This window comes from Trachurus japonicus, chromosome 6 (assembly GCF_045865225.1).
Source record: "Trachurus japonicus isolate A0001 chromosome 6, Traja_1.0".
In the NCBI taxonomy this organism is placed as follows: Eukaryota; Metazoa; Chordata; class Actinopteri; order Carangiformes; family Carangidae; genus Trachurus; species Trachurus japonicus.
In genome coordinates this window covers 1,859,311-1,886,473 of record NC_140912.1, presented here as the reverse complement: position 1 = coordinate 1,886,473, position 27,163 = coordinate 1,859,311, and the positions used below count along the sequence as shown (strand labels likewise).

The 27,163-nt window shown below is 41.8% G+C and overlaps 1 protein-coding gene across 1 annotated transcript; it reads right to left on the bottom strand.

Annotated features, from left to right (window-relative positions):
- Positions 1-7,781: 7,781 nt before the first annotated feature.
- On the bottom strand, positions 7,782-26,488 carry cfdp1 (chromatin remodeling protein CFDP1). Its single transcript, XM_085778253.1, has 7 exons — positions 26,172-26,488; positions 24,824-24,950; positions 23,119-23,347; positions 22,332-22,441; positions 15,968-16,102; positions 10,186-10,344; positions 7,782-8,105 (listed from the first exon to the last, which is right to left on the bottom strand). The coding sequence occupies exons 1-7, from the start codon at positions 26,239-26,241 to the stop codon at positions 8,015-8,017; spliced, it is 921 nt and encodes a 306-aa protein (XP_085634379.1). The 5' UTR covers positions 26,242-26,488; the 3' UTR covers positions 7,782-8,014.
- Positions 26,489-27,163: the final 675 nt, after the last annotated feature.

The following is a 27,163-nucleotide window of genomic DNA, read 5'->3' as shown; positions in this document are numbered from 1 at the left end:
TAAATGCTAAAATCTGTAGATAGCCACATGCTTTCTTATCCCAACCTTTCAAGACTAAAGCCAAGTGACTATAGGGATGGTTGTAAGATAAGTGACATCTCTGTGAGTCTAAATTCTTATAAGTTAAAGCAGAAGTAAGTGATATATTTGTGTTAATATAAGTCTTAAATAGTTATATCTTCCGACAGCAATCACTTACATAGAGTGTTTGGACCGAAACACGGGTCTCTCAGTCCCTCTGCTCTGCTCTGAGCCGAGGAGAAAACATTTATCGTATCCTACAGTTTTTATCCAATGAGGAGAGAGAACGGCATGCATGGCTGTGTGTGCAGCCAAGGAACGCCGTGAATGTGGCGACGTAGGGACTAGGACTGTTATGGTGCGTTCAAGGAAACTCGTATTTTTCCGACCGTGAAGTGGTACCAGTTCGATCTGGTACGAGTTCACCGGTCGGAAGTTACGAGTGGCCGTTATAGTGACTTTCACCGGTAAAACAGGTCGGAAAAACATGAGTGGGTTGCCTGAAACGCTACAAAGTCATAAGTTGTGACTTGAAGCTGTAATTTACGATTTCAAAAGCCTGCCTGGAACGCAGCATTAGCGAAAACGACCGGACCACTTACTTCTGCTTTAATGTGTTCAAAGTTCAGGCTAGTTGTAGGCTATATTTGCTGTTAATCTGTGTGGCTGTGTATGAATACTTTGGATTGTAATGATTAATATTCTACATGAAAAACAGGTCTAGACAATATAAATACTGTATGTCATATTATGACACAACTTTCTTTATAGATATAATTTAAGAAAAAGACAATCTGCAAATCTAAAATGTAATAGAACATTTTTATTGTGCGATAGAATTTGTTTTGTACAAAAAGTTAGTAGTTCTGCTCCTTGACAGACCATGCAGAGTGCTTCTTGATGTCGGCCTGCAAACATGCAACGATGGCCGCACTCACACTTTGCTGCCTTGAAAGGATGACACTTTGCAGTTTGCGCCTGCCACCAAACTTCTTTGTCAGGGCTTTAATCACAGCTATGCAGATTTCATCCATGCTCTCACGGTCCGGGGAGAAGCCTTCACTAACGGTGAGGCCCTGCAGTGTTTGGTTCACCAGCTCATCGACATACAGGTCAAAATCATCCTGTGTCCAGATTTTGCGAGTGCGGCACTCCATGAGGAATGTACTGACAAGATCAGTGACAAATTCAGCAATGTCCTTGTTGCCCTTATCCAGCGTGGTATCTGTTGGGACTGATGAATCTGTCCATGGGTCTATGTCCTCAATGTCCTCCAGAGCCAAATCTTGGAGATTTGGGTCCTTCTCTGAGACGTGAGTCTGTTCAACATCACAACGAAAAAGATTTCTGTTATTGAGAGTATTGTAGGCTTTGACCTGTGTCCCCCCCAAAATAGGGGCAACTCTCCATCTCCTTAACTTTGAAAACATAGCTGCTTCAACAAGGAGCAGTCTGTCTTCAGTCTTTCCTGCGTCTTGAATCTCCACTAGTCTCTGGTTTGATGCCCAGTGTGCAGCAAACATGGTATACATAGTCTTCTAGAATTGAACACATCAAGGTCAAAGAACAAAGTGTTCCATGTCAAAAAAATAATAATGATGTCACAACAGAATGCACGCACGCGTCTTCCGAAACAACACAGGCACACCTACACATAGGTGAAAATGTGGACGTGACTTTAAGTGCAATACCACGTGTGACTGATGGGGGCTGACTTGAAAAAACGTTGGCTCCAATAGAAAAGGCCAACTTCTTTAATGAAATACGACATGAATATATTTTTTTCCACAACTTATTCCACAAATGGCCAAAAACAGAGCTGATCCACCACTGGGAAGTATGTTTATTCCGTGAATGTCTCTGAATCAGCTTTAAAGGGATAGTTCAACCAAAATAGAAATTGCACTCATTATCTACTCACCCTCATGTCGACTAAGGGCTGGGAGAAGTTTCAGAGCTATCCGTGGCTTCTCTGAGTTACAGTAAAAATAGACTTATTTTATTTTTTTCCAGGACAATTTCGCATTTCGGGGCTTCAATACAAGACGGACATTACATACGAGCAGCATGGAGGTATTTGGATGTTTTTTGGTGTGTCTTTTTGTTACGAAGACAGTTGGTATCCATTTGCAACCGTTATATTGACATGCACTGCTACGCTGAGACCCCCTGTAACTCAGAGAAGCCACGGAGGACTCTGAAACTTCTCCCAGCCCTTAGTCCACATGAGGGTGAGTAGATAATGAGTGCAATTTCTATTTTGGGTGAACTATCCCTTTAATGTGTATGATGCTTCCAAAAAGCTATTTTAGATTTTGCATGTTTAGACCGAAAACAGAGTCTGACAACATCCAAATAAATATTAAACTTACAACATAGGCTACTTTATACTGTAGGCCTATATATCACTATAAATAGGCCAATAGGGTTGTGTTATGTTTCATATTATTGTGAGTAAGAATGAGTGTGTATAGTAGTACATGTTGTTCATACATTCACGCATTGTTGTTCATGAATTTAAGGGGACCTCAGGAGGAGTGAACCATGTGAACCAATCTGCACTCAGACCATTCAGTGACAGTGATACCAATAATTCAAAACTCATTTTGTTTCAGAACCAGCTGATTTCTGTCACTGATCTCTACAATGAATTTTATGAATACGGTGGTTTTATGAAGAGAAATGAGAAACTATAAAGTAATCATATTAGGAATAGGACTAAAATAAGGAGAAGTGTAATGTTTCCACATCCTTAGTCAGAAGATGGATTAGCATTCGGAGGCATTCAAAATTCATCATGCCCAAAACACTGAAGGGTGCAGAGCATTTGTTTATGAGCACTATAAGATGATGTAATCATACTTCTAGCTCTAGTATATTTTAGTTATTTTTACAACATTTTTTTTAATAGTTCACTCTGACCTCTCTGTTTTGTTCATAGTTTACATTCAGACATTCATTGTAGATGATGATGACCTAATCCAGACTTTACTTTGTCACTTAAAATGATGTTGCTGATGTAGATAGAGATTATCTGTTGCAACAGACTACACACACATGCACATGAGAGGCACAGCACTGGTTGAGATATCTCGTGCCTATAAATAATTACAGGGCAGCTCCATGTTAAAGTGATCTGCCCTCTGGCTATCGTGTAAATAAAATAAAACATGAGAGGAGAGGCTGAGGCCATGGATGCACACGGCTCCTTAAAGTGGTGATGTGGTGGACAGCTGATCGACTGGCTCCATCAACATTAGAGATCACCTCATGGCCGTCTGTCTGGAATCATTACAGTGAAGTGCCTCTGCTGAGATATTTTGATTAAAGTGGAGTTTTATCATCTTATGATGATGTAAAAGCTGCTTCAACCTCCTCCATCCTGACAAGCAGGGAATTATGGACACACACAAACACATAAGCCCTATGCCATAAAAATCCAACTATGTTTGTGTGTGTGTGTGTGGTGTGGGCTTCGTAGTGAATCACCATCTGTTTTTCGGCTGCAGTTCTCTTCTGCTTTATTCAACATGCAGGGAACTGCTTCATGAGTAATGTGGGTAAACAGCTCAGGACAAAGTGCGCTGACAGGCCCCGTTTATACCTGTTCACACCTGCATTAACATGCACCTCCCACAACAACTACTGAAGCTCTGACCTTTTACTGCAGAGCTTCCTCCCACCATATATAGAAACAGGGATGTCTACAAATTCTGTGTCACAAACTATAAACTGTTTTCTTGTATGTAACATCTATTGCACGTCTGTCCGTCCTGGGTGAGGGATCCCTCCTCTGTTGCTCACCCTGAGGTTTCTCCAATTTTTCCAAGGGAGTTTCTCCTCAGTGGATGTGAGGGTCTACGGACAGAGGATGTTGTTATGATGCCATGTAAAGCCCTTTGAGACAAACTGTGTGTAAAAATGGGCTATACAAATAAAATTGCCTTGCCTTGCCTCTGAGTTCTGGTGGATGCTTTCCATGTGCCTTTTGCTTTATCTTCAATCATCTGTGTCCTTCTATTAGGACAATTCAGAAAGCTGTTTGGTATTGTTTAATCTAATCCAACCTACTCCATTAGGTAATATTTATTAATCGTGAAGCCTGACTAATTATTAACTAAAACATTTATGATATCCTCAAATGCAATGTTTATTTTGGATATCTTTGCCAAATATTGTTTTTCTCCTTTGTTGTTTAGAACCATGTCAAGAATCCTGGAAATCAACATTCCCTGCAAATAAACCAAATAATTGATTGCAACCCTTGTTTCCTGCTGCTGCTATCCACCAACGATCCCTGTTTCTCCTCCACAAAGACACACACACTTTGTTGCTGTTGGTTTCCCACGATTCAAGTTATAAACAGTCGGTGACTATAACGCAAACACGACTGGTTCCATGTCATATTGAAGAGCCTGCTAACTTCTAAACATGACGCAAATGTAGAAGATTTGCAAAAGAAACTAAATCTACCGTACTTAAAGGTCCAGTGCGTAGGCCTATGTTGGATACCCCTCCTCTCCTCTCATCCCGCCCTTTCCCAGTGTTTAAGGGAACAACGGTGGCCTGAAGGTATCGTAATAAAAGCTCTGTCAAGAGCTGATGACTAATTGAACACAACTAGGCCTATGTGTAATGTCATTCATCTGAGAAGAATCAAAGCTATTGTAAAATAAACTCAACAATAGTCTGGCCTCAACATCCACCACCTTTCTCCGACGCCTTCAACCACATCCCTTGTGAAACTGGAACTGGGAACAGTAAGGATGAAAACAGAGCTGTCTCCATGGCAACTCAGACATCAGGTGTTCATTAGAGCAGTCATTCCCAAACTGTGGGCCGCGGCCCACCACGGTATTGCAAGTGGGCCGCCAAATCATTTTCAAAATAGTATGATTTTTGTGGAAATATTTTTTAAAAGATATTATATGTAATATTAGGCCTGGGCGATAAAACAATCTCCAATCTGGACCGCGATTACGATTATCGGCTATGGGCATGTTTCCTTGATCACACATGGCAGAAATAAATGCGACAGCAGCCTGTCATCGCCATAACAGCGCTGTAGGCTACACAGACACACACACACACACACACGGGAGCGTTGAGTAAAAAAGCTAAAATTTTCATCAAGATCCATAGAAGGAGATCCTATTTTGTTGAAAATATTAGAATAAAAATAAAATATTAATATCCTTTAAAATGAAATGGACAGAATGGTGTTTCTGGAGAGTTAAAAATAGGAAAACAACAACAATGTAAATCAAACCAAACTGTCACGCTGAGTGAACATGAAAGTGAACTCATGTCATCCTCCCAAACTGAAGTCTTCTCTGTTATTCAGGACTTAGTCAGGATGCTGCTCCAACTGGCAGCATCAGCTGTGTTACAGTAGTGACTGTGGAGCTTCCTACATGCCCCCTGCTTTCAGTTCAGTCCTGAATCTTTATCATTCAATAAAAAAATAAAAAAAGGTCTGAGAATGCATCATTTGGTCGATGTATGGATGAAGGCGGGCCGCGGACATTTAAAAAAAAAAAAAAGAAATCAGATGTTCTGACTGCTCTTTGGGCTAACATGACAGTCACACTTCTTTTTACATACAGTAATGGTGCTACTGCTACATAAAAACCAGTGTTCTTCCTGCCATACATTAACACAAGGAGCAGAATTATAACAGGCTGATCGGAGGAGACTGACAGTCATCAGAAACATCTCAGGAAAGACAGATAAAGCAGACTTCAAATGGTCCGTTGTGTTGCCTGTAGCAGGTTGTGGGTGGATTCTGGTTGGATGGGTTCAGCAGCAGTGGTCTGGTGTGCTCTTCTTGCTTGATCTGAATATAACACAACTCTGGTTGGTTTAACAGCTCTAACCTACCTTCAGTCCACATACCAAACAGAGAGAGGGGGCGTGATGTCAGAAAGTAAAACGTTTAATTATTCACAAGCAGTAGATTTAACACAACTCTTACTGTGGCTCTGTTCTCTTGGGCTCTTGTGTTTCTGTGTTAAAGAACATGGTTGCTGTTTCTATCAAGTAACATTATGGTATTGACATCCGACTGCCATCACATACATCACATGTTGATGTCATGGATTATAAATAAAGACACGCATAGTCTCTGTGACGTCATCCACAGGTTTCAGGAAACCTTTTTTTTTTTTTTAAAGTGGTGTGAGCTGCTCCAATGTCGCCATCTTGCCAGAGCCTGACTCCGCCCCCTAATTCCCAGGTAAACCAAATTTGGTGAAAGAGGAGGGGCATGTGTGGAGCCAAGATTTCAGTGCATTCCAGTATGTAGCTAGCATACGCTCACCCACACTCAAAGAGGCCACGCCCCCAATGACACATTACTTACGTCTTTCAGTTGAACAGTTGTCATGAAGGAGCTGCCAAGTTTATTCCTGCTGTAGAGATCGGATGTTTTAACATAGGAGCCAATGGGGACTGATTCACTGTTAGAGGTACACTCTAGTGGTCAGTATGGGAACTGCAGCTTCTTCTTGTTCAGTGTTGGCCTCATGTTTAAGTCCTGGAAGTTGTAACTTGCTTAAAGGGATAGTTCAACCAAAATTGAAATTTCACTCATTATCTACTCACCCTCATGTGGACTAAGGGCTGGGAGAAGTTTCAGAGTCCTCCGTGGCTTTTCTGAGTTACAGGGGGTCTCGGCGTAGCAGTGCATGTCCATATAACGGTTACAAATGGATACCAACTGTCTTCGTAACAAAAAGACACACCAAAAAACATCCAAATACCTCCATGCTGCTCGTATGTAATGTCCGTCTTGTATTGAAGCCCCGAAATGCGAAATTGTCCAAGTCTATTTTTCAAGCTTGTTTGTAGCGGAAGCTCCTCGAAGCTCCTCTTCCCGGTTCGTCAAATTTGGACGAACCGGGGTCTGTCCTCTTCCCAGTTCGTCCAAATTTGACGAACCGGGAAGAGGAGCTTCGAGAAGCTTCCGCTACAAAACAAGCTTGAAATATAGACTTATTTAATTTTTTTCGGGACAATTTCGCATTTCGGGGCTTCAATACAAGACGGACATTACATACGAGCAGCATGGAGTTATTTGGATGTTTTTTGGTGTGTCTTTTTGTTAGGAAGACAGTTGGTATCCATTTGCAACCGTTATATGGACGCCGAGACCCCCTGTAACTCAGATAAGCCTTGGATAACTCTGAAACTTCTCCCAGCCCTTAGTCGACATGAGGGTGAGTAGATAATGAGTATTTCAATTTTGGGTGAACTATCCCTTTAATGTGAGATGGAAATGGTGTCCATGGTTTAACCCTCATGCATAGGGTGCAAAGTGCCCATTTGGACATTCTCTATAATACATAACTTTGGCTGTGTTGATGCATTTGCCATAGAATTTGCTACGGATGTGTATTTGGGGGTGAATTTAGGTATTTCAGGAAAAAAAAAATGTTTTTAAGTCTTTAATGTTGAAAGGAAATTTTATTTTGGTAAAAAACTAAATCTAGTTCTCTGCTCACTGCCCAACTTAAATTCACCCTCTAGCCAAACATTAACCAGATCCTTATAAATTGGTTCATGTTATTATTCTGGTCTGACAGTGACTGGGTGAGTGTGATGTTTTCATTACAAATAGAAATAAGGGACAAAATGACCAAAATGAGAACAATGTTGTTATAAAACTAAATGATTCTTTAACCCTGAAGCTGAGCCCTGGTTTTCAACAGGAAGTAGGAGAGAGCCACCTCACTTCTCACAAACACCCTCAGTGTGACGGTTGGTTCCCACAGTGATGGAAGCACAGTCAGGACACAGACTCAGTCTATTAATACCCCGACCTGAAATAGACTGAAGCCACTGCACCAGCGAGCTCCCACAACTCTGTCATTAGAGAGAGATACAGGCAGTCAAACATCTGTTCCACTGTGTGTGTGTGTGTGTGTGTGTGTGTGTGTGTGTGTGTGTGTGTTTGTGTATATATATGTGTGTATGTGTACACTGTCAGTCTGTGTCATTGTTTCATGTTGTTCAGTCGCACAGCTTTTTCTCTTTCAAACTGCCGGTGGTCGACTCGCTCCAAGAAGTTCTTCCGCTCCACATACCTAAACACACACAGACACACAGAAAGAATACAGAAAGAAAGAGAGCTTTAGACCTACTTTTACCAGCACATGTAAAAACACACTGATACCATACGTATGCACCAACTTCCAACCAAGCAGAAGAATAGGAGCTAATTTAAAAACACTCAGCAGCACTAACAGGGACTCAAATCATTCCACACACACACACAGAGCTGGAAAAGCTGTGTGACCGCTTTCTGTGCTGAAATGGAAAAAGTCGGGGGGGAGATGTTGGTTAGTGGTGGGAAAATGTCTGTGTTTGGGGGGGGGGGGGTTCTGGTGTCAGCTTGACTTGTCCCTGGAGTAGCCACTGCTCTGACTCTCCATCTGTCCTGACTGAAGCGTGACTAATGTCAGATGAATTGTCACCGACATGAGGAAGACGCTCACGGAGCTGCTGCTTCTCAGAAAAATCATTAAAAAAAATTAGGATCAACCTGAGGCTGTTAGTTTCCTAATATTTTAGGTCTAAGAGAAGAATCTGAAAATAGGAGCAGACTGATCTTACATCCCACAAAACCACTCTTTTCCACAGATGGCTATTCAAACATACACCGAGGGGTTTGTTTTTCTTCAAGAAAGCCAACATGTTTGTAAACGGAGCTGTAATACAAAGTCACGCGCAAACTCGAAGTCTCGCGTGAGAGTCAAGTTGAAAGTCCTTCTTTTAGACCTAAAATATTAGGAAACTATAGCCCCAGGTTGAATTTGCCCAGAATTCTCCTTTAAGTCTTGCGTTAGGGCAAAGGTCCTACTGACTTAGACTTTTGACCTTTAATCAGTTTGTCCTCGAGTCCAAGAATGGGACACATGACAAACCTGCAAACCATCTGTGTTGGCTGCTGCCTGCAGAGGTATAAATACTATCCTGTACTGTACATGTATTGTCATAAATAGTCACCAGTGTGGTGGAAGCCGTATTGAATGTGTCATTAGTCCATCATGAGGTAACTGCTCATACCTCTCTAAGTACGTCTTTGGACATCATGGAAATAAAATGATCTATGTATGTGGTTACAAACACAGATCCTGGAATGTAGTTATGCACAACATAATAAGATATGAATGAGCAGCAGACCAAACCACCAAAGTCTAATTTTAACATTTAAAACAAAAGCCTTGATGCTGTTGTTATGTTGTAAATCTGGTGCCCACATGAGCACGGCACTCTCACACATGTTGAATAAATGTTTGACCGTGGCGTCTCTGACTGAACTGTCACACAACCTTAAAGAGCTGGAAAACACAAGGCAACAGTCACACCAGCATTTAGAACAGTGGCAAAGAAACACTGACACGTAGAGAAGAATGATTTCTACTGAATAACAGCACATCTGGATCCAGATGTTCTACAGTCAGTGAGGGTTAAGGTTAGCGAAAGCTGATTTCACTGGTTCAAAACATTAAAGATCCCATATTATACTCTTTTTACTCAATTTCACTCAGCTGTCAGACGTCCACCTAAACTGTATTCGAAATGTATTGCCCCAAACTGATCCGTGGTCCTGAATGTCGGCTGTCTAAAAGTCGCTCAAATGAGCTCTACTGAGAACAAGCTGTTTCTGTGCCTGCACCTTTAAGTAACATGGTTACTGTACACGGCAAAGATTATTACCACTTTATGACTTAAAATTGGTCGGTATTTCATCAATTTAGCTCAGGAGTTTCTTGCTGTGCACTGCAGCCAGCCATAGAAATAGACGTGGTAGGCGTTTTATCGCGCTGAGGGGCCGGCCTCACTCCCGTCGTGACATCACCACAGGAGCTGAGTTTGAACAGCCTGGTTTAGCACCGTTTTACCAGTGGGTGGGCTGCAGAGTCCATGCAGGACCCGTTTGCTTTCCTCATTCTAGGAGTTGGTAGGCTCAGGGAGGATCAGTTTATTTATGTAGAGACCAGAAAAAACAGTTTTTCATAATATGGGACCTTTAAGCATATTTTGTGGTTGGGCCTGTTTTTTAACCCCAATATATCTCAGTTAGGAACACAGAACTGGTGAAATATTTAGTAATTCTGAGTTCAAACTGCCCCGGACCGCCACACGCTGACTGGATCTTACCCCTCTCTGCCTCTGTTGTGGATGGCCAGCTCCTCTGTGATGCCCTCCTCTGATTTAAAAGCGTCCCAGTCCATCTTTGACTTCTCCAGCGTGCTCATCTTCTGTTTTTTACCCCCGAGACGATTCAGGACACTGGACATGCCTGCAGGCCGCTTGGCGCTGGGGGGGGGGGGACAACAGGACACAGAAATTGAGAAGTCTTTCCAGCAGGCAGACACTGTTAACTTGACTCCAGAGCCTCACCGTTGTCAGTGATGTGTGTCTGTCAGTCAGAGCAGCTTCAGCTCTGTTGGTGAAAGCGGAGGCAGGTGTGCTGGATGAAAAGCGCGTTTGTTTGTGTTTGTTTGGAGAAATCTAAAACTTGCTACATGCGACACAGCTAATTACAGAGTAATGGAAGAACATGGATAAACAATGAATTATGGGTAATGTCTGCTTGTATGTAAACCTATATGGGAACTGAAACCTTCCTCGTATTGGAAGGATTCTCTCCTCTCTTGATCTACAGCCAGTCAGGCTCCAGAGACCAGTCCATAAAGTCTCTGGTGAACATCCCTGCAGCTGGAAAAGAGCAGGTTTAGGTGCAACCTGCTGAATCCACCTTTCAAAATGCATTGGACGCCATGCTATCATTACTTAACTTAAAGGTGGAGGAGGATATCTTCTTCTGGAGCATTTTTTTTTTTACCGTATTGCTCGAAGTCCTCTTCACAGCCCGATTGCAACCAATTAATTCAATGCTTTGTCACGAAAAAGAAAAATATCAGTCACCTGTGTAATGGACAATCCTGTAAAAACACCATCCAATCATTTTGGACGCCACAAACAAATTCATTGGATCGTGATGCGTCGATCAAACGGCCATCTGCCCCTCCCTCCCCCCTCTGTGCGTACCCCTCTTCGTGCACTTATCGAGTTTGCATGCTCCATTTACAATACAAAAAGACGATGCCAGAGCCAGAGTTTATGCAAGCTCGCTAAATCCAATGAGACAGTTGCAACAACGTTATGGCAGAAAACATCAAGTGTTCCTCTGTTCTGGAAGCGTGGCTTCGGAGAGAAGTCTAAAGAAAGGGGTGTGGACTTTTGACTTGTGTATTTTCAATTTGTTTTCCGAGGATCTCCTACTCTACCTTTAAAGCCCCAGTATGTAACTTATTTGGCTTTTTATTAGCAAAAATCAAATATTGCTTTCATAAATACGTATTTCACTGAAGTCGAATCACACCCGCATACAAATGAAAGCTTTCTGGTACCTTAGAATGAGTTGTTACAAGTCGTTACAAATACATAAGTGGGCGACGCACCGAACTGAGGCGGCCATGTTGCATCGCCATTTTTTACGTTGAGTGGCAGCGTGACCGTAGGTAACCACGGAAACTCACCGGAGCCGACAGCTCGGGGAGAAAGTTTTCCAGGTAGCGCCTGTTAAAACTGTCACCACTGTGTAATGTGAGGAAGGACGGAGGCACTGATGTTGCATTCAGGTGCAGTCAGGCAGACGGCCGTCGGCAAACCAACCGGATGTCATTTTAATCCGCGCGAGAAAGACGGTAAAACGTGGGTCAGGTAAACAATACGACATCACCATGACAACATATTGTCACGCCTCGTGCTGGCGGACCACTTGTTTACATAGACGCTTGTTTATCCTGTTACATGCAGCGTCTGTTGTCTGTCTGATGTCTGCCCGATTTCACGTGAATGCAACACCAAGAATACGTTCAGATATGCAGCCGCACCGCTAGATGGGGGGAATTCCTACACATTACACCTTTAATGACAACAGTCCCAGATATGATCCTATAGGAAAATAAAGCAGTGTCTGAACTTTCTCGAGCCAAATGTACACAAAACTGATATTATTGTGTTCAGTGCAAAAGAGAGAAGGTTTAGAGTTGACACTGATCTAGATGAGAAATTTGGGCTCAGAGCTGAACTCATCCGTCCTCTCTGTGCTCACATACAGGAGATTATAACACAGCCAAATTCACTATAAAGCTACGACCTTGGACTACATTCTGATGGAGATACATGTGATTGACTGTGATATCTTCATCAATGGTCTTGAAAAGTTAGTCGGCCTCTCTGACTCTTGCGGAGCTCATATGGCTGAGGAACATGACATCTGCTGTGGGGTGGCTCCAGGGAGCTGCTTGGCCCATACATGTATACATGGAATGGAAATTCACTTGCTGCCAAGTACAGAACTCACTGAGTATCTTGGTTCTTTTCATCTAACTCCGTCTTGTTCTGCGCTGCCAGGCCAGCTGCTACACAGCTCCTGTGTCACATGTGTGTGTGTACGTCTCAGTCATTGTGCAGCCTGAGATTTCCTTCCTGTCCATGAATAGACCAATAAGTGTGAGCTTCCACTCCAGCCACAGCTGAGTCTTTTCATCCCAACCATTAATATATTCATATATTGCAAGTTTCTGTGACCTCTGTGTAGCACGAGAGGTTTTTGTTTCATCTTGTTTGTGATTCTGTGTTTGTGACAATTTATCCGTCCGTCTGTCTTGTGTGTCCAGTAAATACTGAACACACACACACACACAGACACACACACATCATCATCAAACCCACGTCTCAACATCTCACTGGCAGAGGAAATGAATCCTTCACTGCTGGCTCACAGCACAAAAGAAAAACATTTGATCCTGCTGTAAAAGAAATCTGCTCAACTACTGCTGCTCCCATTTCTCTGTTTTTAGTCTAATTTAAGTCAAATGCTGTGAGTCTGACACAGTTACCTTTTGTTTTTGATGCTTTTCCATTAGGTGTCGTCATGCTCTGTAAAGTCATCCTTTCACATGATCCAGTTAACTCACCTACAGCCCTGTATACCCTGCTCTGTGCCTTCATCTTGCACATGTAAACTCCTGTGTACCTGATGGAACTGTGGGATATGGCTGTATATAAACTGGACCAAAACATGGACTCTTCCTGACACATACTGGTAGTTACGCTACAGCCATTTCTTTTAAAGAGATTTATTTTAAGATCACACATCGCTGTCATTATTCAAGAAGCACTTTGATGTAGCATGCACCCTTAGATTATCTTCCTTCTCTCTTTGTGAACACACTTGAAGTCTGTGGCAAAGGATCTGTTGTTTCATTTTGGACTATATTTTGAAATTTGGTCTTCTTTTTGACAGGAGACACATACTGTCAGGCTTATTTCTTACATGTTTCACAGAGGTCTGCAGGGTTGCATACTTCCATGACAATGGTCACTTCATTCTATCCCACCTCTATTTTGAATGTAATTTCTCACTATGTGTTCTGTAGTCTGACATTTGTTTTACTGTGGGACACGACTGGCAGAATCCCTGTCTCCCTCTAAATTTAGTAAGCATGCACTTTCAGCCTGATCTTTTATTTATAAGCACAACCTTTCTTCAAATAGATATTTTATACGGAACAATAGAGATCTGTGTTACAAAAGAAATCCTTATCTTTTGATTACTGAATGGTTTATACTGACTCATCGTGTCATTTAGCTAAAGCTTTTAGGTTACCAAGAATTTCTTTGTCATTTTAATATCATGGTTTTAAGATGACAGGGGCCGGCCCCTCCCTCCCTGTTATAGTAAACACGCCACTGTGTTACGTTATATAACCGCTCCACTATCATCTCAACATACTACAAACAAACACTAACTTCACAATCTCTGTCAGTGTGTATCAGCATGTGTGTGTGTACAAGGTTAATGAGGGAGTGGTGCTGATGGCTCTTTCCTGTTGTTCCTTAGTTGTTGCCTTTTCATGCGCGCACACACACACACACACACCATGGGGAATGAAATCTGTCACAGAGGACGAAAGACACGTACACATGTTTATGTGATTATGGATTGATTTACTAAATGTCCCACATGTGTGTATGAGTATGTGTATGTGTATGTCTACATGCGTCTGCCTGCACACACACACGACAACATGCACATACACACACCGGACTGGTGATAAAAAGGAAATAACTGGTGGACACACTGTACTTCCTGTCTGTTGGCAGATGATTTCCTGTTTTCTGTCTGGGATTTTGAAAGGGAAGATGCACAGATCCCAAATGATATATTGCCATGGCAACAAAAGGTATTAAAAGAGGTAGGAAAAATGCACACGCACTCACACACGGGTCGTATAAAAGGGAAATTCCATGTTGTTGATATCCGAATGGAAGCTCCAGTGCAAAATGAACTGAAAATAACACTCACTCTATAATTTAAGAGTATACTGGTTTATCGATACCACTTATTGATCCAGTACTTTAACAGTACTCAGATGCCGAGGGGAGGAAGAATAAAAAATGCATCATAGACAAATGTCTAGATCAGACACAGGAATAGAGAGAGATTTTTTTTTATCTGGCTATAATAAACATGAAATCCATTTTCTTAAAGGGACAACGAGGAGTTTTGGAAAAGCAAAGCGTTTTCACACTACATTTATGAGCCTCCGCGCACCGTGAAATTCTTTGACCGGCGCAAGACAGACTCATGTTTTCATTCATCAAGAATTAAAGTCAGAGGTTCGAAGACGATCAGATACTGTTGTAGTTCCGACCATAAACGGCGATTCGGCTGCGTTATTCTCATGACTCGCCGCGAAACCGAAAGTAAAGAAACGCTGGTCGGCTCGACCAGCATTTCCACCACCACTAATAATAACAAAATAACGATAGAGACAAATCGATATATTAATCGAAAATGGGCCCATTAACAAGTGTGTGTAACGTAGATTCATCCACATTAATATGAGACTTTTTTATTGTGGTGGAATTTTTCGTTCTGCCGATGGAGAAACTCCTCGTTGTCCCTTTAATTTGTCCAGTATCAAGACCAGAACCAGGACCAGTGATGTTGGAGTTCACTGATACAGTGATATTCAAAAATGTTGCCCTTTTTCATATGGTACGCTTCCATATAGGAAGAACACATGCTGAAATCATGAATCCCCTCGCCATTATCTAAACCGGAATCCAACCTGAAACCTAAAACCAGGAGTTAACTCTTGGTTTGGGTGAGGACTAGAGGTAGACTGTGCCTATAGGATATTTCATAGAGTACTGCAATCAGCAGGAATACAGGTGGATAGTGGATAGTGGATAGTGGATAGTGGCTGACGGCTGCGCAACCTCCACTGGCCGCTCAGGAGGATACATCATCTTATTGCACCAGATCTCCAACCAGATGGCCATGGTTACACCACTGAGGACCTGAGATCATTTACATTCAAACAGGGCTCAACAGTAACACTTGCCTGATTTACTAAATATTAATAACCATCCTCCTTTATCACATAAGTGGAGCTTTCCACAGCTAACGTCTGATTTGTTGTGGTCTTCTCAACAGCAGACAGTGAGGGACAAAAGTGTTTATTGTGGTTAAAAATCATTGCTAATCATTGTCTCTCATGTGTTGACTGACTGCACCGACTCCGACTGAGCTGGTCCACTAACCGTCCACTGGTGATGTGCTTTCTCATATTGGCCGATTAATCAGCTGTCGGCTTTTTCCTGCTCTAAACTATCGTTATTATCTGAGCATTTAAAAATATAAAAACCATCAGTGGACCTGCGGTCAGGACCAACTAAAATGTCCTCAGTCTATTAGGACAGGTTCTCATGCATAACTACAAATGGTCACCAAAACAACTGGCAGTGCCAAATTATCATCTACCCTCATTTGCATATGTTGGTGTGGGACTGAACATGTATGCAGGTAGGTGTGTGTGTGTGTGTGTGTGTGTGTGTGTGTGTGTGTGTGTGTGTGTACCTGGGACCAGGAAGAGATGGTTGACTGGGGAGTGTGCAGCTCTCTTCTTCATCTTCATCTTCCTCCGGTTTGGTGTTTTGACTCTTCAGAAAACTCTTGGCCTCTTTGGAGTCTGCAGACACCTCTTTACTCACCCTGACAGAGAAAACACACACACAAGCTCATCAGGAAACACTGGTAAAACACAGTGGTCAACTTAGTAGCTGCACTTATTCTTAAAGCCCCAGTATGTAACTTATTTGGCTTTTTATTAGTAAAAATCAAATATTGCTTTCATAAAAACGTATTTCACTGAAGTCGAATCACACCTGCATACAAATGAAAGCTTTCTCCTACCTTAGAATGAGTTGTTACAAGTCGTTACAAATACATAAGTGGGCGACACACCGAACCGAGGCGGCCATGTTGCATCGCCATTTTTTACGTTGAGTGGCAGCGTGACCGTTGGTAACCATAGAAAGTCAGCGGAGCTGTCGGCTCGGCCTGTTAAAACTGTCACCACTGTGTAGTGTGAGGAAGGACGGAGGCACTGATGTTGCATTCAGGTGCAGTCAGGCAGACGGCCGTCGGCAAACCAACCGGATGTCATTTTACTCCACCAGAGAAAGACGGTAAAACGTGGGTCAGGTAAACAATACGACATCACCATGACAACATATTGTCACGCCTGTATTGTTTTGCCTCGTGCTGGCGGACCACTTAATAATAATTTATTTGAAAAGTTTCACTAATAACATTAAGTTTCACATTAATAACATTGCTGTAAATGCGCCAGAATTAGCCAAGAGGCTATTTTTCATCTGTAGTCCCTAGACAGATGTTGTTTATATAGACGTTTGTTTATCCTGTTACATGCAGCGTCTGATGTCTGCCCGATTTCACGTGAATGCAACATCAAGAATATGTTCCAATATGCAACCGCACCGCTAGATGAGGGTAATTAATAACTGTTTGATTGGACTAATTGATGCCTCGTATGTTCATATATCACGTTGTGTTCTGTTGGATGATACAAGCCTTTGTTTAAACCTTCGATATTAAGTTGCATTGAGTAATTCTCTTTATTTTTTCTGTTCCGAATGTATATGGTTTTTACATCCCGTATGCATTAGATCATCATCAACGTATTATGTAAGATGCGAATCAAATCAAAATGGTGACGTCAGTTCAAGGAGGGTAAGAAGAGCTGCTTTGTCTGCTGCACTTGTTCTTTTAAAGATGAATTATTGAAGGAGAACTCCTCAGGCAGCCTGTCTTCAAACTCAGCAGCATCCACGTGTGTTTTCCAGCTCATGCTCAGGAGGCACATTGCCTGGTGCAGTAGCTGTGTGGACATAACAATTTGGTGGATCACCACAGACTCAGACAACCAACAGTGATGAAATTCACACGCCAAGTCAACATGTAGGTGTAAGTCAACATGAGTCTGAGAACCTGCCTCGTCCTAACCACTGAGACATTTTGCTATGTCTCAATTCAGGCACCTCCAGGTTCATACTTGCTATTTTGAGAGCTTAGGTGTGTTCACACTGGCACAAGGACTGCAACATGTTCACTGGAGTTGCTGATATGAGACATAGCAATATTCTGGCAGAATTAATGGAGGCATTAACAAATCCCAGGAGGATTCAGGCAGCAGGATCCTCATGCTACATATCATGCTGGAGGAACAATATCTGCATTGCCAAGATTCCTAAAGCTTCGGTCTTTCAGGCTATCAGCAGCATCAATTACCACTTGGAAACACATTGTCATTCTGTCGCCAAATGTTTCACACAACATGTGTTTTTTCAGACTGACTTCTTCCTGGTGCCAGGAGGAGGGAGGGGTGAGGAACCCTGGTGGATCCAGAGGAGTCACCAAGTCTTTATGTTCAGATGCAAAAGGAACAAAGTCACAGTGTTTCATTCCAGTGCGAGCCTGACAGATGGATCGATGCAGCATCGGCAACAATGCAGATGTTGTATGATCGGAGCGTCGTGGTGAAGAGGAGCTGAGCCAGAAGGCAAAGATTTCAATTTACTAGGGATGTCACGATTACTTGTTTTCACAATTAATTTGCGGTATTAAACGCGACAATAAATTAATCGTAAAGATTCCTAAATACCGTCACTTCCCAAAAAAGATTATGTATGAACCGTATCGGCAGATGTGCGCCAAAATAAAGGTGAATGCACAAATACTGGTCCATTTATTTAACGTAACATTGAATTGGTAGGAATTTAAATGTTAGCCTGTCATTTGTATTTAAAAAAAAACCACAAAATAAAACAAAAAACAATTAAAATAAATAGAAACATTTGGTATAGATTACAATTTATGACCTGAATATTTCAAACGCTTCCACTGGAGGGATTAATAATTGGTCATATTAATAGATACTTGAAATATTTTGTGTTAACAATGAGTAATGTAATTATATTTTGACCATATTTGATTTTACACATTAATAGTGTTGTGAAATTATTTAATGCATAATAATCATGATAATCGTAATACTGTGATTATTTCTTTGACAATAATCGTACCAAGAATATGACATCCCTACAATTTACTGATCAATCTTTGTTCCAATCCAAGGGAGAATGAGACTGCATGCACAGGAGGCTGAAATGTGTTTTCTTGGCAGGGTGGGGAGAGAAGTGCTTCACGGTGAATGAAAGGAGCCAGTTGAGGTGGTTCAGGTATCTGAAAAAGGATGCCTCTTGGCCATCTCCCTTTGAGGGCAAGTCTGACTGAGAGAGAAGGCCGCGGGGCAGACCCGCAACTCGCTGGAGGGATAACATATCCCATTTGGCCTGGGAACATCTCATGGTTTCCCAGGAGAGGCTGGAAAGAACTGCTAGAGAGAGGGATGCGTGGAATACACCGTTTAACCTGCTGCCACCGTGATGCCATCCCAGAAAACCTTAAAGGGATAGTAGCATTTTTTTTAAAGTGGGGTTGTATGATCTACAAATAGCCCCTAAGTACTTTAATTGCAGTAGAAGACTCTCTGCACTCCTCCTGTTAGCAACGCCAGCCCATAGCCCTGCCCAGAGATTTACAACATTGTTGTGAATGGACCCAAAGAAACGGCCTATTTTCGTGGCCTAAAAGAGGTTTTACCTGAAAAAAAAAAAAACACAGTTCCATTGTTCGCTATAATATCATTTTTTCCAGCCCCTCAAAGTGCAGGAAAAACGCAGTTTTTATTTGGACCTATTCCTAACCAACTGCTGATCGGCGGGCGCTAAGCCTGGGCCGGAGGGATACGTAAGTTGGTTAGGTCCAAATAAAATCTGCGTTTTGCCTGCACTTTGAGAGGCTGGACAAAATTATATTATAGTGAACAATGGAACTGTGTAATTTTTTTCAGGTAAAACCTCTTTTAGGCTGCGAAAATAGGCAGTTTCTTTGGGTCCATTCACAACAATGTATGTTGTAAATCTCTGGGCAGGGCTATGGGCTGGCGTTGCTAACGGGAGGAGTGCAGAGAGTCTTCTACTGCAATTAAAGTACTTAGGGGCTATTTGTAGATCATACAAGCCCACTTTTTAAAAAATTATACTATCCCTTTAAGCACATGGATCTATGAAAATCCAGAGCATCTGTGACAACAATGAGGAGCAATATTTAAGAAACTTCTCCCAATTTTCAGATTTTCAACAGCAAGTGAAAATGGTGGCTACAGGAAACAAGAAATGATAGAGATGTTTTTCAATTATACACAACAAACACACACTTAATCGCCAGCTGCTCACTCTGCAACTAAACCTTTTTTTCTTATAAAGGAAATCATAAAACAGGATGCATACATGTACACACACACACACACACACACACACACACACACACACACACACACACACACACACACACACACACACACACACACACACACACACACACACACACACACACACACACACACACACACACACACACACACACACACACACACACACACACACACACACACACACACACACACACACACACACACACACACACACACACACACACACACGTCCATAATCTGACTATGGGGTTACACAGGACTATATGAGGAAAAACCACTGCATCCTCTGGGAACATCAGCACTGCACAGATGCCACAACCACTTGCATCCATCATGAGGGCTGAAAGGCTTTCCCTGTTATGCATGCTAATTATATGCAGCCATAATTACACAGAGCAGAGCGCAGAGCTCCACAGATGATGAGAAAGAGAATTTTGAAAAAGGCAAGTTTCTTTTCAGTGAGAGAAAGAAAAGAGAGAGAGAGAAAAAAGCAAAGACCAAACACGAGGGTCAGCTGATGGATGTCTTGATGCCCTCTGACATATTGTCGTGTTGGGAGCTGTAACCAACATCCCTGAGGAGTGAATGTTCAGACATCACACATGGGAGTCAGTAGCATTTACTGTGGCTCTGGGGACCAGCTCCAACCATCATCCATGTACATCATCCATGCTGCTGTAATTACAGAGCACACAGCTTCATACATAATGAATCAGATGAATTATACCCAGGCTCATATTTAGTCTCTGAATACAGGCTGCGCTCATGTAAACAGTTAGAGGGGGACATTACTCCCTCCACATAACTAGCAGGGGTGTGGCAGTCTGTGTGATATACAGCATGTTCATCTAAGACACCGATAATTAGACTGTGTTCATGGGAACGTTGCTGTTTGTGCTTTGGGGCTTATTGAAGGAATGGCATGAGCTGTGATAATCACATGAGTTTGCAATGATGTTGTGAGGTACGCGTTGGTGTTGCATACATGTCTTCGACATATTAAAATCTGAAAAGATGCTGTAAACTCACTATCCATGTTTCCCAGGGATGCATTTCATTTTCAAAGTTCATCTCCCAGCAAAAACCACCGGATGTTATCACTTCTACTTTCAGTAGTGAAGAAATTAGGAAAATATATCTGTCCTTTTACTGCAACGTAAAGTTCTCTTGCACATTCAGCAACTCCGTCTCTGATCAAGACGTTTGTCTATGAAGCTTTATTGCTGTTTCATACACACCCCTACACAGATCTTCTCTCTGTGTTCTTAAATTCAACCTGAGATGGGCACAGCATCTGTTCATTAAGAACATAAGAGAACAATTTAAAAAAGCATATGTTTTCTGTTGTCATTTTCTTACAAAATAAAACTAAGTTAAAGGTGTCCAGATCAATAAAAAAATAGTTTTTGGAAAAAAATGTACATATCATTATTACAGCATCACTGATCATACAATCAGTGTCATTATTATGTCTGAGTAGAGAGAATTTACAACCAATATTCAAATTATAATGACTTTTTTTTATATAGTTTTTTTCTGCTCAAATATTTTATATAGACAGAAATAATTGAAGCTGCAAGCTAGGCAATTATCAGAGATGCTCACAGCAGCCCATCAGTGCAGCTGTGCATTTTAGTGACTGGCAGACACCACATTCAGGGGCTTATGTCCTGCACAGACCAGCTGGCAACAGACCAACAGAGCATTTTTATATGCATAGTTAATTTGAACCACAGTGAAAAGCCAGAGAACCACACAAAAAACATGCGTGTGTGTATGTGTATGTCAGTCAGTTAAAGAGCGGACATTGACAATGTTTTGTGCATCGAATGCTGATGCCATTCAAGAATTGCGTCTTGTTTTCAAAAGGTGTCACTGTGGCCAGAAGTCCTCTGCATGGGGCTGTCATCTAACATAAAAGTTGGGTCAGACAACCCACATTTGAGGTATGAGAAGAATTTCCTGTTTCATGGCAAATCATCAAAATTGGGTGCACCATCATGAGCGAGCTGTTGAACAATGTGAAGACAGACTCTGAGCCTCTCTGACAGGCTTGATCTGTCTGAGACAGGAGATGTAAAACTCCACTGAGATGGTTTCTGGTTCTTGAAACCACAAATATTCTTCAAATAACAATAACGTTCTACCAACATGATGTTGAGTTCATTGCTAAACTTTATCCATGCCCTGTAAATGTCAGGCTGGCCAGGTTAGCAAAGTGTGTCAGTAGAGGTTGCCATGGTGATTTTACCTGCTTATTTGAGATGTAGGCTACCTCTCAAAATCAGGTTTACTGTACTACTTAAATATCCCAACTGCAATCACTGGAACTGAAATTGTGTGTGTGTGTGCATACATGCATATGTGTGGGTGTGTCACCACCTACTGGTCAATATGAGAATGTGAGAACAGTTTAGTCTGAAGGAACTGAACATATCTCTAATCCATCTTCCAGTGTAGAAACTAAGACGTCTGTACTAGTCTGAACAAATATGTTAATGAGCCGTGTGTTTCCTTCTTTCATTAAACGTAAGAACATTTTTATAGAGTCCGTATCAACTGTCTCAAACCAGTGATTCATACCTAACTTCTTCTCCAGCGAAGTCAAAAACTTTCGTGATGGTGACTGTAGCAGGTGCTGGCTGTTTTGCTTGTGTACTCACTGGAGAAACCTTCGCCACCGAAGAACTGGCCTGAGGATCAGAACAACATTAAAATGTGTTGTGGTGAGCTTGTGCATCCAGATGAACAATAACACAGCCGTTTTACATGTTAGGACTTAAACCTAAAGGGATAGTTCAACATTTTGGCAAATTGGCCCATTGCCATAATCCCTATAGTCATAGCAAAAGGTTTGTTACCTTTAATTGTCGGTGCAAGCTATTTTTAGAACAGCGGAGCAGAGCCGCGAGCTGCTCAGAGCTACGCTACGGAGCTAAGTTGTGACCTGCACATTCACCACGCTATGAGATAATAACGGAACGTTACGAGATGAAGTTGTTTTCGAGGTAAATGCGCGTTCCTATCGAGGGCAGCTTTTCAGCAAGCAGTCTCTGCATTTACCTCGTAATGTTCTGTTATTATCTCATAGCGTGGTGAATGTGCAGGTCACAACTTGTCCACAAGAGCATTTTGGAGTTGTTGGATTGTGTATTTGATGAGTTTGATGAGGGAAACCAAGAAATCCCATCAGCCTCCGTAGCGTAGCTCTGAGCAGCTCACGGCTCTGCTCCGCCGTTCTAAAAATAGCTTGCACCGACAAATAAAGGTAACGAACCTACTACTACGACTATAGGTCGTCCAAAATGTTGAACTATCCCTTTAAACAAGGCAGTTGGACTGTTTCCCTTTGAATGCAGGACATATTTACCTTCTGTGTGATACTCGACTGTGAGGCAGGTGCGGATTCTTTGGGCCTGGTTCCAACGTCAGACAGGAAACTGGCCCAGAGGTCATCAGATTTCTTCTTCTCCTTCACTTCATCGTTCTCCTCTGCTTTAGTCGGCTTTTCCAACTCTTCCTGTGACGGCTTTGCCTCCTCTGATTCACCTTTAGCCCTGTCCTCCGTCTCTATCTTCAGGACTCCTTCCTTCCTCTTTCTGTGGATGATTTTCAAGAATAAAAAGGTCATCATCATTGGCGTCATCTCCAGTGACAGCACAGTCAAACTCTGTGTATATGCTAACATTGTAAGGCCAATGGAGCGTAGAGATCTTAAAAAACTGCCATGACTGCAGCAATTGCAAGAGTCAAGAGATGATTTCTGCATCCTCTTTCAGAAGTTATCTGGATTAGTTTTACATAAAACAGAAAACGCTGATGACAGGACTGTCCTGACCACCTGCAAAAAAGCCAGCAAACAAATAATCAAAGCTGAAACCACTGTGGGGCACCAGCAGAACCCATTACCCTGGTAACAGATGTTGCCTCCATCCAGAGGTTGTCGATGAAAATGACCTATTGGCAACGTCAGCTGCTTGGGTGCCAGCAACAGCACATCGCAGTACAGTTTTACCATTCTGCTCATGATGGGGTTGATACCAAAATATTGTCATGTTATAAGACTATAATGTTTTGATGTCAAACTATTGTCATATTTTGACATCAAAACTTAATTCTCTTATTCTCTTCCCCCCATATCCCCGCCGGACTGTAGAACTCTGGACGTCATTCATCTTTTCTTTTTCTCTCTCTCTCTCTCTCTCTCTCTCTCTCTCTCTCTTTTTCTCTCTCTCATGTTTGTCCCCTCTTCTTTGTGTGTATATCTTGTTGCTGCTTTCTTGGCCAGGCCATGCTTGTAAAAGAGATTTTTTTTTATCTCAAGCAATTTGCCTGGTAAAATAAAGGTTAAATAAAATAAAATGTATTAATTAATTCTCTCAATGATCCTTAGTTTTACAGCCATATTGTAAATAGTCATAACACCTTTTCTCCCACTAATGCAGTGTTTTTCAACCTTGGGGTCGGGACCCCACGTGGGGTCGCCTGGAATTCAAATGGGGTTGCCTGAAATGTCTAATAATTGATTAAAAAAAAGAATTACAGATAAAAATATTATTCTTTTTGAAATTATGATTAAAAACACCACACACAATCTTAAACAACTGTATTCTATACTTTCACTTTCTCAAATATAAATCGAGTTCAAATAAAATGCAGCATATAAAAATACCTGAGCTGACACATGATTGACAGCCACGATCACATGATCAGGGGTCGCCAGAGATTTGTGATGTCAAAATGGGGTCATGAGCCAAAAAATGTTGGGAATCACTGCACTAATGCCAACACATCACAGTTTTTAAATTGTTATTTCTTTCACCTTGATTGTTAATAAACATTGTAGTTAATAAATCCCTTTTAACACTCAGTTGTGTTCTTTTGAAGTTAAGACTGGAGATCCACTGAGTGGAGAAGTCACACCTTCTGATGAGACTGGTCACATTAATCAATGAAACCATTCAATACCGTCTTCTCTGAGGACCGATGCCTCCAATTAATGAGGATTTTTTTATTCATTAATTGTGGTGTTCAAGCAACAACCTTGACACCATGACTCTGTCAGACCCTCTCACCTCATACTGATGTGCTTTTTACTCTTCTTCTTCTTGCTGACATCACCAGGATGTGGCACACTGTCGTCCTCACGCAGCGGCTCTTCCTTCTCACACTCATTAAGGTCGTCCTCACTGAGGTTATCATCTGAGAAGGAAGTACACAGAAGGCAGTGGAAGTGAGAAGAACATTTTAACAACAGATCACAGCAGGGATATGGCACTTTTACTTTTTCATGAATACACAACATAAACAATGTTTTTCCTTACTTTATGGTACTTGGTGAAACCATTTTAATGATATGCACTAATGACATGTTAGTTGTCCTAATGTCAATAAACCGAATACTATGAACCTCATGGTCGAGCTGTGGCTGCAATACCATTTAATGCAGTGTGTGGTTGAGACCAGGGCATCACACTGGTCAGCTGGTCAGTTGCAACAGCTGCATGTGACACAAGTCACTATCATCCCAGGTAAGAAACAATGTGCCTGTTTTTCATCCCTACGTACAAGCAAAAAATCCAAACTGCACTATTATGTAATAAATAATACATGTTTTACGGAGTACAGATGTATTTGTATAACAGTAGCTATAGCTAACATTTGTATAACAGTCTTGAAGGAGCTGAGCACTTGTTGACTGTCTGTGGTCCAGCTCATCCCAAACCATCTCAGTTGGGTTTAGGTCAGGTGACAGATAAGACTTTTGTTTTACTTAGCCTAACATGTTTGTGTTTACTGTATAATTCCACATGTGTTATTTCATAGTTTCAGTATGGATTTTACGATGTGGAAGGTAGAAAAATAAAGAAAAACCACTGAATGAGATGTGTCCAAACCTTTGACTGGTATTGATGAATCTAACCATGTTTGTATTTATTATGAACGGTTTTTGTACCTCACAAATATGCTCACTAGCTTAAAACTGTAGTAGTTGGAGAATGCCACCCTACAAGCCCCTGGAGGGTTTTTTTTTTTGGCATTTCCCCTTCACATTGTATTGGATTTTATATGTTATATCTTTAACTTTTTTATATGTGAAAATAAACAAACAAACAAACTGAAGCCGAAATTACAAAGACTCATAACTGAGGTCGTAGGCTACGTTGGAGAAAGCAGCACCTGACTGTTTTCTAAACGCCCCTCCTCCGTAAACACAGGTAAAAACGAGAACAAAACAATAAATACATTTATTCTCGAGAATACTTTAGTTCTTCATATTAGGTGGCACCATGTGTGTGTGAGCTAATGTTGACTGTGCCTTGGTCATCGACGTTAGCCACAGCAACACGTCGTTAAATCAGCTCCATCCTGTAATAACTCGTGTTTACTACTAACACAGCTGCAGCTGGCTGCGGTCCTCACCTGATGGGACGTAGTCTGCGTCTTCATTAGACGAGTATCCGTCAGAGTCGTAGTCAGAGTAGTTCATCATCGTGGAGGAGAAGCTTCACACTGAGGTTCAAGTCAATGAAACAGAGACAAGGCGCCCCGGCGGTGTGTTTCCTCCCAGCTTCACGGCGGCACAGACGTAACTCCACCGGGTCGTAGACGCCTGCTCACTCCTAGAAGCAGAATTAAAATGCTGTACTTCCAGGTAATGTGGAAGAAAACCACAAAGAGGCTGTGTGAAAGGTGGGAAACGTTGCTCTACTCTAGCTTTTTTGGAAACGAAGAACACACAATGTGACTTCCTGTGGCTACGGCGAGCTCGAAGGTTCAATCTTAATCCGCCCCGCCCCCTTTCAGTTTCAGTCACCGTGTGGGAGTCTGGTCTTCTTCATACAGACAGCCTATGGCTTTTTAAACAGTCTTTGGTCTTAACCAGTGGATGTAGGAAAAGAGAAGACAGTCCTATTTACTCTACGAACTTTAGAGCAGGGTTCTCACATCCATGTCATGTTTTCAAGGTTTGGTCCATCATTTGAACTCTCTCTCTCTTATGTTGCTCTTTTCTCCTTATCAAAGCATTTCCTTGATATGTTTTTTTTAAATTGAGTTACTGTTGCCGTTATTTGCCCTGTTATTTTTTGCTGGATTGTTGAAATGAAATAAGTGTTTAAAACAACAACTAACATGGGTGTACTGTTAGTCAGTGGAATATGAAGTTAAGGCATTAAATTCACATTTTGTAGGCTACCAGTCATCAGAATGTGTCCTCATCATAACATAGGAGAAAATCCTGAGGAAAATGTGGTACACATATCAGGATTCTGATTGCACAGTTGTAAACTTTTCTGTTTCCTTGGGATGATGTTGGAATAATGTGATCTGATCTTGAGGCTGACCTGTAAAGGAGCAGATGAAGAGCGTGCAGCATGATTTACACTGGGAACTAGTCGTAGGATTGACTTCAG